Source organism: Eleutherodactylus coqui, chromosome 2 (genome assembly GCF_035609145.1).
Source record: "Eleutherodactylus coqui strain aEleCoq1 chromosome 2, aEleCoq1.hap1, whole genome shotgun sequence".
Classification (NCBI taxonomy): domain Eukaryota; kingdom Metazoa; phylum Chordata; class Amphibia; order Anura; family Eleutherodactylidae; genus Eleutherodactylus; species Eleutherodactylus coqui.
The window spans coordinates 290,605,635-290,620,524 of NC_089838.1; the positions used below are offsets into that span (position 1 = coordinate 290,605,635).

The 14,890-nt window shown below is 48.1% G+C and overlaps 3 protein-coding genes across 5 annotated transcripts in view; 2 read left to right on the top strand and 1 right to left on the bottom strand.

Moving 5' to 3' along the window:
- ADGRE5 (adhesion G protein-coupled receptor E5) overlaps positions 1 to 549 on the top strand; it is a 367,255-nt gene extending 366,706 nt beyond the window's left edge. For all 3 annotated transcript variants that reach the window (XM_066593215.1, XM_066593217.1, XM_066593216.1), the window contains one exon: positions 18 to 549. In XM_066593215.1, coding sequence (XP_066449312.1) covers positions 18 to 47 — 30 coding nt within the window. In that variant the 3' untranslated portion in view covers positions 48 to 549. The remainder of the gene's footprint in view (positions 1 to 17) is intronic.
- On the bottom strand, positions 239 to 13,655 carry LOC136612692 (ATP-dependent RNA helicase DDX39A). The gene is made up of 10 exons (XM_066593218.1): positions 13,534 to 13,655; positions 7,317 to 7,560; positions 6,901 to 7,121; positions 6,635 to 6,818; positions 5,846 to 5,964; positions 4,319 to 4,450; positions 3,955 to 4,064; positions 2,542 to 2,686; positions 2,296 to 2,443; positions 239 to 408 (listed from the first exon to the last, which is right to left on the bottom strand). Exons 2-10 carry the CDS (start codon positions 7,522 to 7,524, stop codon positions 392 to 394), a joined length of 1,284 nt encoding a protein of 427 aa, XP_066449315.1. The 5' UTR covers positions 7,525 to 7,560; positions 13,534 to 13,655; the 3' UTR covers positions 239 to 391.
- Positions 13,188 to 14,890, top strand: part of LOC136612689 (serine/threonine-protein kinase N1-like) — a 99,316-nt gene continuing 97,613 nt past the window's right edge. The window contains exon 1 of the mRNA XM_066593214.1: positions 13,188 to 13,211. The gene's annotated coding sequence lies outside the window, so the exon portion shown is untranslated. The remainder of the gene's footprint in view (positions 13,212 to 14,890) is intronic.

Sequence of the window (14,890 nt, forward strand, 5' to 3'; positions counted from 1 at the left end):
AATGTGTCTTCATACAGGGCAAGAAAGGCAAGGAGTCTGGCTTATGATGAAGGTTGTGTGGCCACAACGGGACCCCGTATCACAGCGGTCTTCCTAAAATGTTAGCTCTATTGTGTCGGCTTGGCCATAGACTACAGTGACTGCCTCCAATACAGCGGAAGAGTAACTCCCACAGACCACCACAATGAAAACCCTAACCAGAGACCCCAAATACGATTTCAGAAGGATGTCACAAATGCAAGATCAAACCATAAAAAAGTTTAATTTTTCCCTTCTTTACACAAAACCATGAATAATAAAAAAAAAAAAAAAAAAAATCCCACAATGTTTTAAAACCAAGATTTTTTCCTGGAACGGGCGGAGCAGCCAGACGGGACATCAGAGGGCAGGGTTATCGACTCTGTTCAACTGTGAAGAAAAGAAAGACGTGTCAATAACTTCCATACTTCAGGTGTAAATAGTCTTCTCAGAGAGCTTCTGCATAAGCTACATATTTATATAGAAATGCACTGTATTTGTATATCATGCTAATAAACCGCAATACAGGTACTGCTTGTCATTATCAGCTTATTCAAAGGGAGTCTGTCAGCAGGTCTGATGCTGCAAAACAGTTAAGAGCGCCATGTAGGGACTGAGGAGCAAGAAATAGGGCGCACCTTCCCAAGTAAGGTCCTGATCACTGGCACTGATAGAACTAAGGCCTTATGTCCACTGGCAAAAATCGAACTGCAGATTCCGCTGCAGAATCCGCATTCAATTTTGCCCATAGAGATCCATTGGCCATCCGCGAGCGATTAAATTGTAATTTGCACGCGGATGGCATTTTAATGGATTTGCATTTTCTCCCGCACGTGAGAGAAAACGCAGTATGCTCCATTTTCTGCAGGGCTCCCGCAGGCTTCCATGGAAGCCGTCCGATCCCACTGTACACCTGCAGCTGAATTTCTGCTCTCCGGCGCGGGACAGCAGGAGTTCAAAAAGAAAAAAAAAAAGTGCTGAGCGCATCCGCCGGGCAGAGAGAAAGAAGTTCTGGCCGCGACAGACAGGAACCCGCAGCGTCCGGACAGGTAAGAAAAATCTATTTTCAGGCCTTATGTCCCCGGGAAAGGAGGGTCCCGCTGTGGGATTCTGCATGGAGAATTCACACGGGCCCGAATTTCCTAGTGGACATGAGGCCACCCAGCGTGCTGCTGCAAGTGCAATAGATGGACCTTCTGTCTGAATGAGATCACCATAGCTCTGACTGACTGCTGTAGCGGTCAGAGGTGCATTGCTATAACTGTTATAACTAACCTCGTGAGTAACTAAACCACAAAAGTATAGTTTGCAAGCTGTAGCTATTAACCTGTACAGTGCAGAAGCAAAAGGAGACCCAACGAAGGGCGCAGCCATGGAATTCCACACCAAAACTGCAGATCTAACTGCAGATTCTGATGTGGAATGGCAGTCAGCCTGCGGACTTTACTACGGCTTGCGGGGCGTCCTATTCTGTCTTATGTGAAAGGTCCCCAAGTTTTGTTTTCCATTCCTTTGAAACCAGACAAGACACCTGCAAGAGATGTGCACCCCCCTGCATATCTGCACACATTATATAAAAATGCAGGCATTGATTTCAATGGCCAGTTTAGTTTAGTCTGATATGTACAACTTGTGTGCAGGCCATGCTGCTTTTGCACGAATGAAATGCACTCATGTGAATGAACCCATTGAAGTCAATGAGTTCCATTCACTGCATATTGGGTGCACACAAAATGCAGATTACAGGCAACACCTGGAAAAGTCCGTTCAATCACCATGACAAGTCCAGGTGCCGGACGCAACTAACGTTTCTCCGCCTGCATGTTGCTTGTAATTAGTCCTACGGTACGATCAGAGCGCAAACGGTGCAGAATTTCCACAGCAAGAAGATTCTGCAGCATTTCTGCAAATTGGGATTGGAGGTCTATGGCCTTTCACCCAATACGCAGCAGCCTTATAGAAAGCGCAGTTCCACTGGTCAGGCGATTCCTCATAAAAGTGTCCATCAGACAAGTCTTTAATCTGCGTGGCAGTGCCCTCCGCCTACACCCGGACAAGGTCTAATACAATATAGTTTGTAGAATGAGCCGTAACACGCCATGTTACAACCCAGTCCTATTCTATCTCTAAGTGTAAGTGTGCAAGCCTGGCATAGGTAACCATTTATCCCACAGCTTTTCATACTGCCGAATGGCATTCCTCTAGCGATATGCACCCTTCTCCAAAGCCAATACCCCAGTATAATTGTTCAGTGTGCCAACAATATTTAATACTCACTGTAAGTGGATATGTCTATCTCATCGGGCAACTCTCCCACGTTGACTTCAAATCTGTCTTGGACATCATTCAGAATTTTGGCATCTTCTTCGTCGGACACAAAAGTCACAGCCAGACCTTTAGTGCCAAAGCGACCTGCACGAGCCACCTGGACCGGGGAGAGGAAGTCATATTTGGCACGGTATATAAGGCTATACGACTGCAGAGATGGGCACACAAGTTAGTTATTACATTCAGCACCCTTACCCTGTGCAAGTAGGTGTCCGAGTCGTCAGGCATGTCATAATTGAAGACAATATTAACTCTTTCGATATCCATTCCACGCCCAAAGAGGTTAGTAGCAACCAAGATTCTTCGCTGGAAATCCTTGAACTGTTGGTATCGGGACAGCCTGCGGAGCAGAGACGTTTGTTATACATGTTCACCATATTCCAGCTTGCATTAGACCAGCACTCCTTGCTGGCTCAGGGTCTCCCCATCCTTAGCTATATTCCTTACATTAGGTAATAATCTGAACCGTACTATTGGGACTCAGCCAAGTTTCCAATGACAACCACTAGAACTGTAAATCAGGAATTAAAGGCTCTGGACACCTTCAACATGAATATTGAAGTGTTTTGTACATAAAATTCCACAAGTTTCAGACTGCAGTTTTGGAACACTTCTTAAGTTTTCAGGACCCCAATAGGCAGTTGACAGCCTTCTAGTTATATTTTCATGTGAGCATGTCCCTAGTGGTAACACATGTTGGATGATGTGAGGTCCAGGATGCTACTGCCTTCACTTACTCATGTTTCAGCACAACTTTATTCCTGTATTGATTATCTCTTCTACAACCCATGAGATCTCTTCTCTGTAGTGGTGACCAACATGGACGCTATGCAGTGTGTAACTCATCCTTCTTGTGCAGAATTTGCAGTGGATGCTCTCCAATCTATCTACAGCCCAATTAATCTTCTTCCCCCTTGCAAACTGTCCTGTGTGCCCTTTCTCCCTCCATCTACAGTTGGTATGATTCCGCCCTCACTGATGCATTTCACCGCCCTTTCCATTCTGATCTGCACTGTAAAGCCTCTACCCGCTCACTGCTGCCAAGGCCGGTGGCAGATGAGTACTTTCTGGCAGTGTTTATCTGTCTGTAATACAGACAAGTGCCCGGGCCTGACTCAAACTCTTATGCTTTATAGCAAAAATCTATGGTTCTCCAACTTCAGGAAACGTTGTTAGCCTGTATTACGGATGCATAAATGCTACTGGAATAAGCTTGTCTATCACCAGCCCAATTCAAACACCGAGTAAAAGAAAGGAGAACAGAGAGCTGTGAGAAGCTGTGTGCCATCAGAAGCAGCAGGACAAGCAGCTATGTGAAGGAGCTGCACAGACTCTACAGCAGCAAAATGGCTGCAGCACTTAACTACCTAACGCATATTGTGCCCCGATCACCACATGAGCAACTCTGGACGATCAGACAGCAGCTATAGTGCATTAGTAGTCTTACACTACCAATGTAAAGCAGGGATGAAGGTTGCACCGGCAAGGTTGGACAGACAGCCAGGACCTGGAATCAGTGGATTGGAAGGACAGAAGAGAAACCACATACATACAGAAAATGTGACACTGCCTTTAATTTTGGAATGAATCTCCAACACAAGAACTCACCTCTCCTCTTGCTGCATTCCCCTGTGGATAGCAATTGCTGGGAAGTTCTGTTCTACCAGGAGTTGTGCCAGCGCCACACATCTTTGCACGGATTTTACGAAGATCACCACCTACAAGAGTCACATGTAGAAAGTCAGTACAGTAATCAGTCACTGATCTTTACCCTAGGGATAACTTTCCCTAATGTTCAGTCACCCCTCTGAAGAGTTACACAATCTGACTCTCCAAGCAGGGAAATGGGGGTGGGGTGGGGAACAACTACTCCGATGTTAATGGCTCATAAGTGTTGTCGTACAATTCAGTATTTGGACCCCTTTACCAGCACTAAATCCTGCAGACCAGACTGTAGCTTTTCCATACCAACCTGATTAAATTCCAGCACATCCAAGAGGTCAAACAGCTTGCGGTTCTTTTCGCTGTCCTTCAGCTTGACGTAATATTGCTGCAAGCCATGAAGTGTCAGCTTGGTTTCATCATCCACAAACACCTCCATAGGCTATGAACAAAGTTAAAACCAAAAAGTCACAAAATGGCAAAGTAAACAAATTCAACCATGACATGTAAATAACAGTTACTAGTGTTAGGACTAATGAAGTCTCCCAAGAAAACAGCGGCTCGTCTTTCAAAATGCCAGTCAAAACTAGTATAAGAGGGTCACTTGTGAACATATTTGTTTGCCATGCTTGCCCCTCTGTAGGTCTCCTGTTATTCCAGCCACTTCCATGAAGTGTAACCCTGTCTGATGCTTATCAGCCACCATCTTAAGTGATATTTTGCCTGTTGCACTTCTATCCCATGTTGCATCAACAAAGCATTAGCTGAGGATATACCATTTCTGCCGGCTGGGGGAAAGTTTGTTTATCATTACCTTCTATATTCACCTAAATACGCTCCAGACCATACATATAAGGGAGAATATCTCCCCTCACCCCTGACTGTATAACTATGTGATCGTCAGTAACTGATAAGAGTGTCTGTGTTCCCCTGTAGCCAGTTTGTGGCTGGATTCATGTAATTGACTGATTTCAGACATCATAACCCCAAGTAGTTATGAGCTGGTCAGAATTAATAAGACATGACCATCTGAGGGGAGGGGGTGAAAGTACAATACAAATCACCAGTGCAAGCTCTGTGCAGACACTGAACCTGCAGGGAATATTGGGAGATTTCCAGCCAGAAACTTAGGCCAGCTGCACACTTAAAGAAAAGAAGCATGCTGTGACCTGAGTGGATCCTGCTCCATTGGAGTCAATGGAAGCCATCCGAGCAGTCCACAATTAACATTGCGGAAAGTTTGCAGGACCCACGTCATTGCCTAGCGATGGCGTGGGAAAATCTGCACTGCACATGTCTGACCGTGAGCCGTCCGGATCATCCGCAGTACAGGGAAAAAAAACAAAAAAAAAAAAAACACAAGCCAAAAACGGTAACTACAGGTACGCCGGCTGTGGTCAGGGCTGGATTCTGCATGATTTTACAGGCTGTAAAATCCCAAGGCAGGCAACCCCCCCCCCCATCGGGGTTAAAAGCCGGTTGTCCTAATTTTGGGGGGGAAAAAAAAAATCCTTCTAGAGCCCAAATCTGGCAATCAGAATAATCATCGACCTTCTGAAGTAATCAGTGATACAACATGTAATATTGTAACACTCAAGAAAGGCATCCAGACACTCTTTTCAGCAAGTTCACCATCACCACGTCCTGAGGCAAAGGGTTCCATAGCCTCACTGCTCTTACAGTAAAGAACCCCCTGACAGTAGACAGCATTAGAAGTCTGCACTGATATATTTTCCAGTTATGATAATGGTCTTTATTGCAACTAAATGGGCCACAATTAGCAAAAAAAAAAAACAATCAGCAGCAACAGTGTACTCCAAGAACATCAGTGACTTACATCCTGCATGAACTTCCTGCAGACTGGGCGAATCTCCTTGCTGAGCGTGGCGCTGAACATCATGCACTGCTTCTCGTGAGGGGTGAGGCGGAATATCTCCTGCACATCTCTGCGCATATCTAAGGGAAGACCATACAAACTTATCACACCATGCCCCCGAAATAGAGCTATCCCAGAGGGATTAACACCAGCCAATGGGGGTTCTGAACAAGGTTATCCCCCTCTAATTCAGAATTCCCAGAGAGGATTTAACCTCTTAGTGACCAGCCTATTTAAGGTCTAAAGGGTAAAGATGAGCGAGCACACTCGGTAAGGCGAGAGGGCATCGCCTTTTTCGGGTAACTGCTGGCTCGTCCCTGAAGATTTGGGGGGGGGGGGGGGGGGGCACACATCAGCCTATTAAACGCTGCCTCTGTCAATCTAATAGGCCGAACAACATGGCAGAAACGGAGGCCTTTGCCAGGCCTCCAGCTGCTAAGGGAACTCATTGCTAAGTTACGATGGGTGTCAATGGGTAATAAAAGGAGTCCCTTCACCAGTCATCTGCTTACCACTGGAGTCGCTAATGATTGTGGCCCGTTAAGGGGTTAAACTGCCAGGATCTGAGGCTTCTTTGCTCCTGGCAGTTAGAGCAGGAGCCTGGCTGTCAGTTGGCCAAGCCACCGCCTTCAAATGATGCATGTGCAGGTTTAAAGCACATTAGTGAGGTCAGTAAAAAGGCGTATGTTGGTCACTAAGGGGTTCCAGGGCTGCCTGCCTCCATACACCCGGCGCTCACACTCCAGTTACCCAGCTGCTCCAGCATCTTGTCACATTCGTCCAGAACAAAGTGTTTGACGTTCTTCAAGTTGAGTATCTTTAGCTTAACAAGCGCTAGAGTACGACCCGGAGTTCCGACCACAATATGAGGACAATTTTTGCGTATTGTCTCTTCGTCCTTCTTCATGGCAAGGCCACCGAAGAAGACAGCAACCTGCAACCACAAAAACAACGTAAATAAATGATGCAAAGGAAACCCCCCACATACAGCCAAGGCCGAGTCATAGACCACCTACCTTCACTGCAGGCATGTACTTAGAGAACCTCTCGTACTCCTTGCTGATCTGGAATGCTAGCTCGCGTGTATGGCACATGACCAAAACCGATACTTGTCCTTCGATCGCCTCGATCTGCTGAAGAGTGGCTAGGACAAAGACGGCAGTCTTCCCCATACCAGATTTAGCTTGGCACAAGATATCCATTCCAAGAATGGCCTGAGGAATACATTCATGTTGAACTGCAACAAGAAAATAAGGAAAGTCAATGCAAAATTAAGAAAGAGTACATAGTCTGAACATATCTGGTGCCCATCAGTAATCAACCCCTTAGCGGTGACGTCAGCACTCATGCAGTAGTTTACTCGACTGACGTCCAATGTAAAAGGGTCATAAGGTGGGCCTATAGCCTGAGAAGAGTTCTCCATCGCACCTACCTTCAGAGGGGTGCTCAAAGCCGCAGTCTACAATGGCTCGGAGCAGTTCGGGCTTTAACAAGAAGTCTCGGAAGCCAGAGCTATGGATGGACACATAGGAGCCTTTGACCTCCTTTCTGCCGGTTGGTGCGGCGGCCTCGGTGGGTGCCTGGGGCTCGTCGTCTTCTTCATAGTCCAACAACTCGTTTTCAACATCTTGTTCCGTCATGGTGCAGTCTGAGAGTAAAGTCAATAGGTTCCTGGCCTGTCAGAGAAAGGAAATGTGCGTTAATGGAGTCGTCCCATGAATAGAATTTGTGCCCTACTAGCAGGATGGGTGATAAGTATGTGAATAGTGGATGTCGGATTGCTGGGACCCCCACAAGTCACGTGTGATTAAATGGAGTGGTGGTCAGGCACTATCTAAGGGACTGCCAGAGATGGCGGCACACTTCTGCTCCGCTATGGGCACATTCACACTTGCAGGCGTATCCCCACCCGAATTCTGTCCAGCTCCATCCCCAGAAGCAAAACAATGAAAATGCCAGAGCCGCCACTGCTTCCGAACCCCCACCACATAACTTATCCCCTATCCATAGGTATGGGATGATTATTTTTGTGGGACAACCCATTTAAAGGGGTTCTACTACAATTCCAAGTTAGCCCCGATCCAGAGGATAACTTGCTGATTGGTAGCAGCCTAACGGCTGAAACCCCCACCCATCTTGAGAATGGGAATCCTGTGTCTCCCTCGTCCTCATTGCAGGGTTACTGCAGCCCCCCAAAAGTGAGGAGGAGACTGACTGGAGTGCTGGTCGCACAAGTGTTCCATTCACCTTCAACTAGAATGGTGGAAATAGCCGAAGGGCAAACCCTTGGGCGTTTCAGTCAGCCCTACAGAAGTGAATGGAGGGCTGACTGCACACGCTCGTCCTGAGCCCAGTTCACAGCGATGTCACTGCGGGAGAAGAAGTGACCCCGTAGTGTCAGGTATAGCGAGACACGGGAATCCCATTCTCCACACTGGCAGGGGTTTCTGTGGTGAGACCGTAGCAGGTTATCTCCCATCATGCGGATAGGAGATACCATGCAATTGGGGTACAATCCCTTTAATGGAAAGCAGGTCTGTCTACAAGACATGGCACATTAGTATGAATCTTGCCAAACCGAGAGCTACCGTCTTGCTACAGCTCACAAACCAAACAGGGGACCGCTGCCATGATGATCACCCACAGGTCCCGATACATCCCTGACATCCCCTCTCATGTCACGTTTTGATTACTTCTACATACACGTGGGATGTCGTCACGAGCATCTTATCATTACTTAAAGGGGTTGTCCCGCGCCGAAACGGGGTTTTTTTTTTCAATAGCCCCCCCGTTCGGCGCGAGACAAACCCAATGCAGGAGTTAAAAAAAAACAAAAAAAAAAAACGGTCCGGTACTTACCCGAATCCCCGCGCTCCGGCGACTTCTTACTTACCTAAGCAAGATGGCCGCCGGAATCTTCACCCGCGGTGCACCATGTGGTGCACCGTGCGGTCCATTGCCGATTCCAGCCTCCTGATTGGCTGGAATCGGCACACGTGACGGGGCGGAGCTACGAGGAGCCGCTCTCCGGCACGAGCGGCCCCATTCAGAATGGAAGACGACCGGACTGCGCAAGCGCGTCTAATCGAGCGATTAAATGCTGAAAATTAGACGGATCCATGGAGACGAGGACGCTAGCAACGGAGCAGGTAAGTGAATAACTTCTGTATGGCTCATAATTAATGCACGATGTACATTACAAAGTGCATTAATATGGCCATACAGAAGTGTATACCCCCACTTTGTTTCGCGGGACAACCCCTTTAAAGGGGTTGTCCCGCGCCGAAACAGTTTTTTTTTTTTTTTTAACCCCCCCCCCCCCCATTCGGCGCGAGACAACCCCGATGCAGGGGTTAAAAAAAACAAACCACTCAGCGCTTACCTGAATCCCGGCAGTCCGGCGTCTTCATACTTACCTGCTGAAGATGGCCGCCGGGGTCTGCTCCCTCCGTGGACCGCAGCTCTTCTGTGCGGTCCATTGCCGATTCCAGCCTCCTGATTGGCTGGAATCGGCACGTGACGGGGCGGAGCTACACAGAGCCGGCATTCTGCACGAGCGGCTCCATTGAAGAGAGCAGAAGACCCGGACTGCGCAAGCGCGGCTAATTTGGCCATCGGAGGGCGAAAATTAGTCGGCTCCATGGGAACGAGGACGCCAGCAACGGAGCAGGTAAGTAAAAAACTTTTTATAACTTCTGTATGGCTCATAATTAATGCACAATGTACATTACAAAGTGCATTAATATGGCCATACAGAAGTGTATAGACCCACTTTGTTTCGCGAGACCACCCCTTTAAGCTTTAGAGGAGACGCAACTTTTTACATCGTTGCTACCCATATACGCACTCCCACATGTGAAACTAAGAATTACCCATAGAGCAGGCGGAGGGTCCAGGAAGCTGAGATGTCAGATGCTGTTTGGCAGTCTTTACAATGTAGGTTTGCTCACACTTCAAATCGCCTTTTCTACATAATTGTTAATGCGCCCGCCTGTGACTTTAGTAATGATCCTGCAAGCTCTGCAGAAGTTTGGACCCGGCAAACTCCCCGTTTTGTTAAAGGGACTTTTGAGGATCTACACTACTAATCATCAATAGTTGATAAGCGGGGTCTGCCGCTCGGAATCCCCACGATCATCTGAAGTGCCAGCGCTGCTTGGGCACGTTGTATAGCAGCTGTGCCCGATATTAGATAGAATGGGACTCCGCTGCTTCCAGGCCTGCGAAGAGGCCACAGCGCTCACCTGGGTGCAGTGACCTCCTCAATCAGCTGATCATCAGGGATCCCACTGATCTGATAGAAAACCGTAACTGAACGTGTATGAAAACTGAAAGCTATTGCTACCCTGTTTCCCTGAAAATAAGACATGCCCTGAAAATAAGACATAGCATGATTTTCCAGAATTTTTGAGGATGCAAAATGATTTTTCAGGCTTTTTGAGGATGCTTGAAATATAAGCCCTACTCCAAAATTAAGCCCTGCTAACAGTTAATTAAAAAAGTCAATTTAAATAGTGTCCAGGCAGGTATACATGTAAAAAAGTTAAACCTTTTTGAACAAAAATTAATATAAGACACTGTCTTATTTTCGGGGAAACACGGTATAAAAAAGCTAAAATAAGTCACATTGCACTTCCATGAAAATTGCATCGAGATTTATTTTTTTTAATTGCTCCCATAGAAAAGAACAAGAAAAATTAGAACACGCTGTGAATTTATCGCTACGAGAGGAAAAAAAAGCAACATAAACATGCCCGTTACATAGAACGGATTGCATTTCCTTTCAAAACTTTGCGCACCTGGCAACATGTAAAAACTTGTGCGAGAATATCAGCTGTGAGAATTCGACCCACGGCGGGGTTTATGGGGCAGCGAACAACTGACTCCCTTTTATTTCTAATTTTACGCGTAGCAATAATGATTCGCCGCAGCGAACGAGCCAACGATGACACGATCTGCTCAGTTTAAAGTTGATTCTTCAGCCGCTGTATAGTGAGAACGAGCGAACGAGGCAGCAGGGGTTTTCTTGCTCGCATGAAATAAACAATGTGCGAATAAATTTTCACTCGTGGTCGGCTGCGCTTCTACTGAACGATTACCCTGCAAATTTGAACAATTTTTTTTTTTTTTAGCGATAACAGTTGCACTTAAAGGGGTTGTCCCGCGCCGAAACGCTTTTTGTTTTTTTTTTCAATAGCCCCCCCCGTTCGGCGCGAGACAAACCCGATGCAGGGGTTTAAAAAAAAAAACGGATAGTACTTACCCGAATCCCCGCGCTCCGGTGACTTCTTACTTACCTTGCGAAGATGGCCGCCGGGATCTTCACCCACGGTGGACCGCAGGTCTTCTCCCATGGTGCACCGTGGGCTCTGTGCGTTCCATTGCCGATTCCAGCCTCCTGAGTGGCTGGAATCGGCACACGTGACGGGGCGGAGCTACGAGGAGCAGCTCTCCGGCACGAGCGGCCCCATTCAGAAGGGAGAAGACCGGACTGCGCAAGCGCGTCTAATCGGGCGATTAGACGCTGAAAATTAGACGGCACCATGGAGACGAGGACGCCAGCAACGGAGCAGGTAAGTGAATAACTTCTGTATGGCTCATAATTAATGCACAATGTACATTACAAAGTGCATTATTATGGCCATACAGAAGTGTATACCCCCACTTGCTTTCGCGGGACAACCCCTTTAAAGGGGGTTTCCGTAGAAATACTATTGATGACCTACTGTGTTTCCCTGAAAAGAAGACCCTGTCTTATATTATTTTTGACCCAAAAGCAGCACATGTTTGGTGGAGGTCTTCTAGTACTTACCTAGCACAGTCGGTCCGGGTCCTCCAGATGGTCTCCGGAGCTCCAACACTTCCTGCAGTTCTCGGCCGCCCACAGAAGATCGCTTCCTGGTGATGGGATTCATAAATTCTGCCTCCAGGAAGCGATGGCGGCTGTTTGGTTCATCCAGCACTTGAGAACCAAACAGCTGCCATGGCATTGGTTTATTGAGCGCTGCACTAATTGGCTGAGCAGTGCTGGAGAACCAATCAGAGCCATTGCTTCCTGGAGGTGGGATTTATGAATCCCATGACCAGGAAGCGATCATCTGTGGACGGCTGAGGACTGCAAGAGCTCTGGAGAGCAGCGGGAGGGATGAGGACCAAGGAAACAGGGTATCAATAGTTGATCAGCCGGGGTCCGTCACTCAGGACCCTGACAGATCAGCTGAGCGGGCGCATGCTGTCAGCGCTGCAACAACAGAGGTCGCTGGACTCCGTCTAGTGGCCAGCACTTGTAACTGCAGGCACAGCTCCCATTCACTTCAATGAGAGTCGTGCTTGTAGTTACAAGCCTCAGCCACTACACGGAGGGCGGTGTGGAGGCTTCCTCTCCGACCTGTTATTGCAGCACTATCAGTATGTTTCCGCTCAGCTGATCGGTCGGGGGCCCAAGCGACAGACCCCAGCCGATCAGATTACAGCAGATTCACATCCACTTGTCACCCACGTGGAAAAGGAGGGAAAAAAAAACAGCACGCGGCTTTAACCCTTTCCAATCCACTGTCTGACGTCTGAAGACATTATGATTTAAGGCTGTACAGCTCCGATGTTGGAAGACGTCCGTCGGGGTTCTCTTACTGTATATTGCCAGCCTCTCTGCTGTCGGAGCCTATCCAATGTGTCACCTCATGCAGTACTGGCTTTAGCCAGCAGATGGCGCTGTTGTATAACGGCAGAAACAGAGTAAGCCCCCTAGGAAAACCAGGATACAAATTGGATTGGAAAGGGTTAATGGTAAAACGCACGACACAGAAAAGAACGCGGCGGGTTCCGTTTTCCCGTGTATTATGTGCGATGCAGCCCTACTGTTCTCTATGGGCACTTCGAAACGAAGAGCGCACGCAGTCACGTTACATATGCACCGGGTTTTCACGCATGTTGCTAGGAGACAAGAAACACGCAAGCAAAAAACGTGACAATGCGCAGTTCCATCCGACTGTAAAACAGCGCATTACGATAGTCGTGTGAGCCCGGCCTAAAATGTGACAATCTGATGTCAGGCCTAAGGCATCTCAACTATGTGGTGATATCAGAGGACTCAGCGGCCATTGTGGCAGCTGAGCCACCAGCACGGCTGGAGGGAGAAAGGCCTTAGCCCTGCCAAAAAACACCTTCCACCCGTACTGAAATGACTGATAACAGGGAGCAGTGGAGGATTCCAGCCGCAAATGCGAAGAAAAAGCTAAAAAATATTAAAGTTAGCTCGCTGTGCTTTCCGTTTTCATATCAATAAAGTTGGTTGAAACGGACAAGGACGGAGAGTGCAGCGCAGGAGGTAAGAGCACGCGCTCGATACGACCAACTTTATTAGTACGAAGCCAGCTAACATTAGGGTGTAATACGGCGGGCTGTATAGAGGAGCGATCCGAGCAGGAAGGCCTCCCTCCCGCCGCGTCCTCCCCGCCATGACCCATCCTACTGCCGCACACACAGGACCAGCCGCTCCCATAATAGACGGCGGACCATCCGCCATGTACTGCGGCTGCCTGCCCGCCGGCCACACATCCCGCACTCCCAGCTTCCCAGACCCCGCATCGCGCGCTCTCTGCACCCATTAGCTACTCCGCCACAGCATGCCAACGCCGCGTCCCGCTTACCTCTGCGCTCCTCCGGCTACACCTCCACGTGTGCTGCGACCCGACCCCGCGGCTTGGCCCAGAAGCTAGTAGGCCTAAAAAGAAGCTCCTCCCACTCGTTTTGATTGGTCTACTCTGAATGACGTCAGAACATTCGCGTCTTGAAATGGGCCGTGAAAAGAGTGGGAGGAGCCTAGCGTTCAATGGAACAAGGAAGATACCGGGCTTTTGTTAAGACGAGTACGGCAGCTGATTGGACAAGTCGAAAGGCAGGACTACAGGGAGAACCAATGCAAGGGCGATGTTAGAGACGCCGTTTAGAAAAGCTTTTTTTTTCTTTTTTAAACCAACTTTATTAGTCGGTATAACAAAACAGTTCTACTATTCAAAATGAGTGCAAAGGCCAGCAATGACGGTCCGTTTACATTAGAATGTCAAAATCATTAATATATTTATATCATTGACCTCCACTATGCTTGTGGATGTTTTTGGTAACCAAATCATTGCTTTTACAACCAAATCGCCACTTCTGCGCCTGAACATCTCTTGGCGCAGGTCACCGCAATGAATTCGACTACATCCTGAGCCCCCAAAAGTGGAAAAGTTCAGCTCTAGCAGTAAAAATGTCCCCGGGTGCAGATTTTGGCTCCGACCCCCAACTGCTTGTTGTCAAAATCAAACTACGTTTCCGCAATCGCACAAAAACAGCAGCAGCGTTGAAGTTTATGGCCGACACGGCGCTCTGCAGTAGAGGCGAGGCTCATGTCCCACGATATCGCGCTCGGCAACGCGCCATCTCCCCGCCGTTGTGAGGTGGTGTTGTGTCACTTCAGGGAAGTAGCGAACGGCAAGTGTTTCCCATTGTTTTCAATGGAATCATCGCGCTCGTGTGCACCACGAACGCAGTACAATGTTTTGTCAGCCCCATTGAAAACAACGGGCGAGGCATTCTAAGGGAATGCCCAAAGAAAAGATTTTTTTTCCCTCACTGGGAAAATATCGCTTGTGTATATGACCCCATTCGAAAGAAAGGGGTTCACAGTTGTGTGTCTGACAACGCGCCAATCTGGCATCACCGTCAGAAGAGTAAACAAAAATATACCGTACAAAGAAGCAACAAGCAAAACCACCGGCAGACTGAGTAGCGAAAGCTACTGGAAACAAGGGCCATTTCCAGTGACTAAATGCACGATACAATACAAGACATGCCACGAAAACTACTGGGTACCTCTTGGGGTCACCTACAATCCACAGCTGGGTACCTCTTGCGGTCACCTACAACCCACAGCTGGGTACCTCTTGGGTTCACCTACAACCCACAGCTGGGTACCTCTTGCGGTCACCTACAACCCACAGCTGGGTACCTCTTGGGTTCACC

Bases quoted from the DNA above. Each gene is read 5' to 3' on its own strand.
- LOC136612692 (XM_066593218.1), bottom strand. From the start codon at position 7,524: ATGACGGAACAAGATGTTGAAAACGAGTTGTTGGACTATGAAGAAGAC. The intron at 6,819-6,900 runs GTAGGTGGTCTA...TTGTGGTTGCAG, and splicing joins AGTACATGCCTGCAGTGAAG to GTTGCTGTCTTCTTCGGTGG. The intron at 2,687-3,954 runs GTGAGTTCTTGT...TCTGCTCCGCAG, and splicing joins GGAATGCAGCAAGAGGAGAG to GCTGTCCCGATACCAACAGT.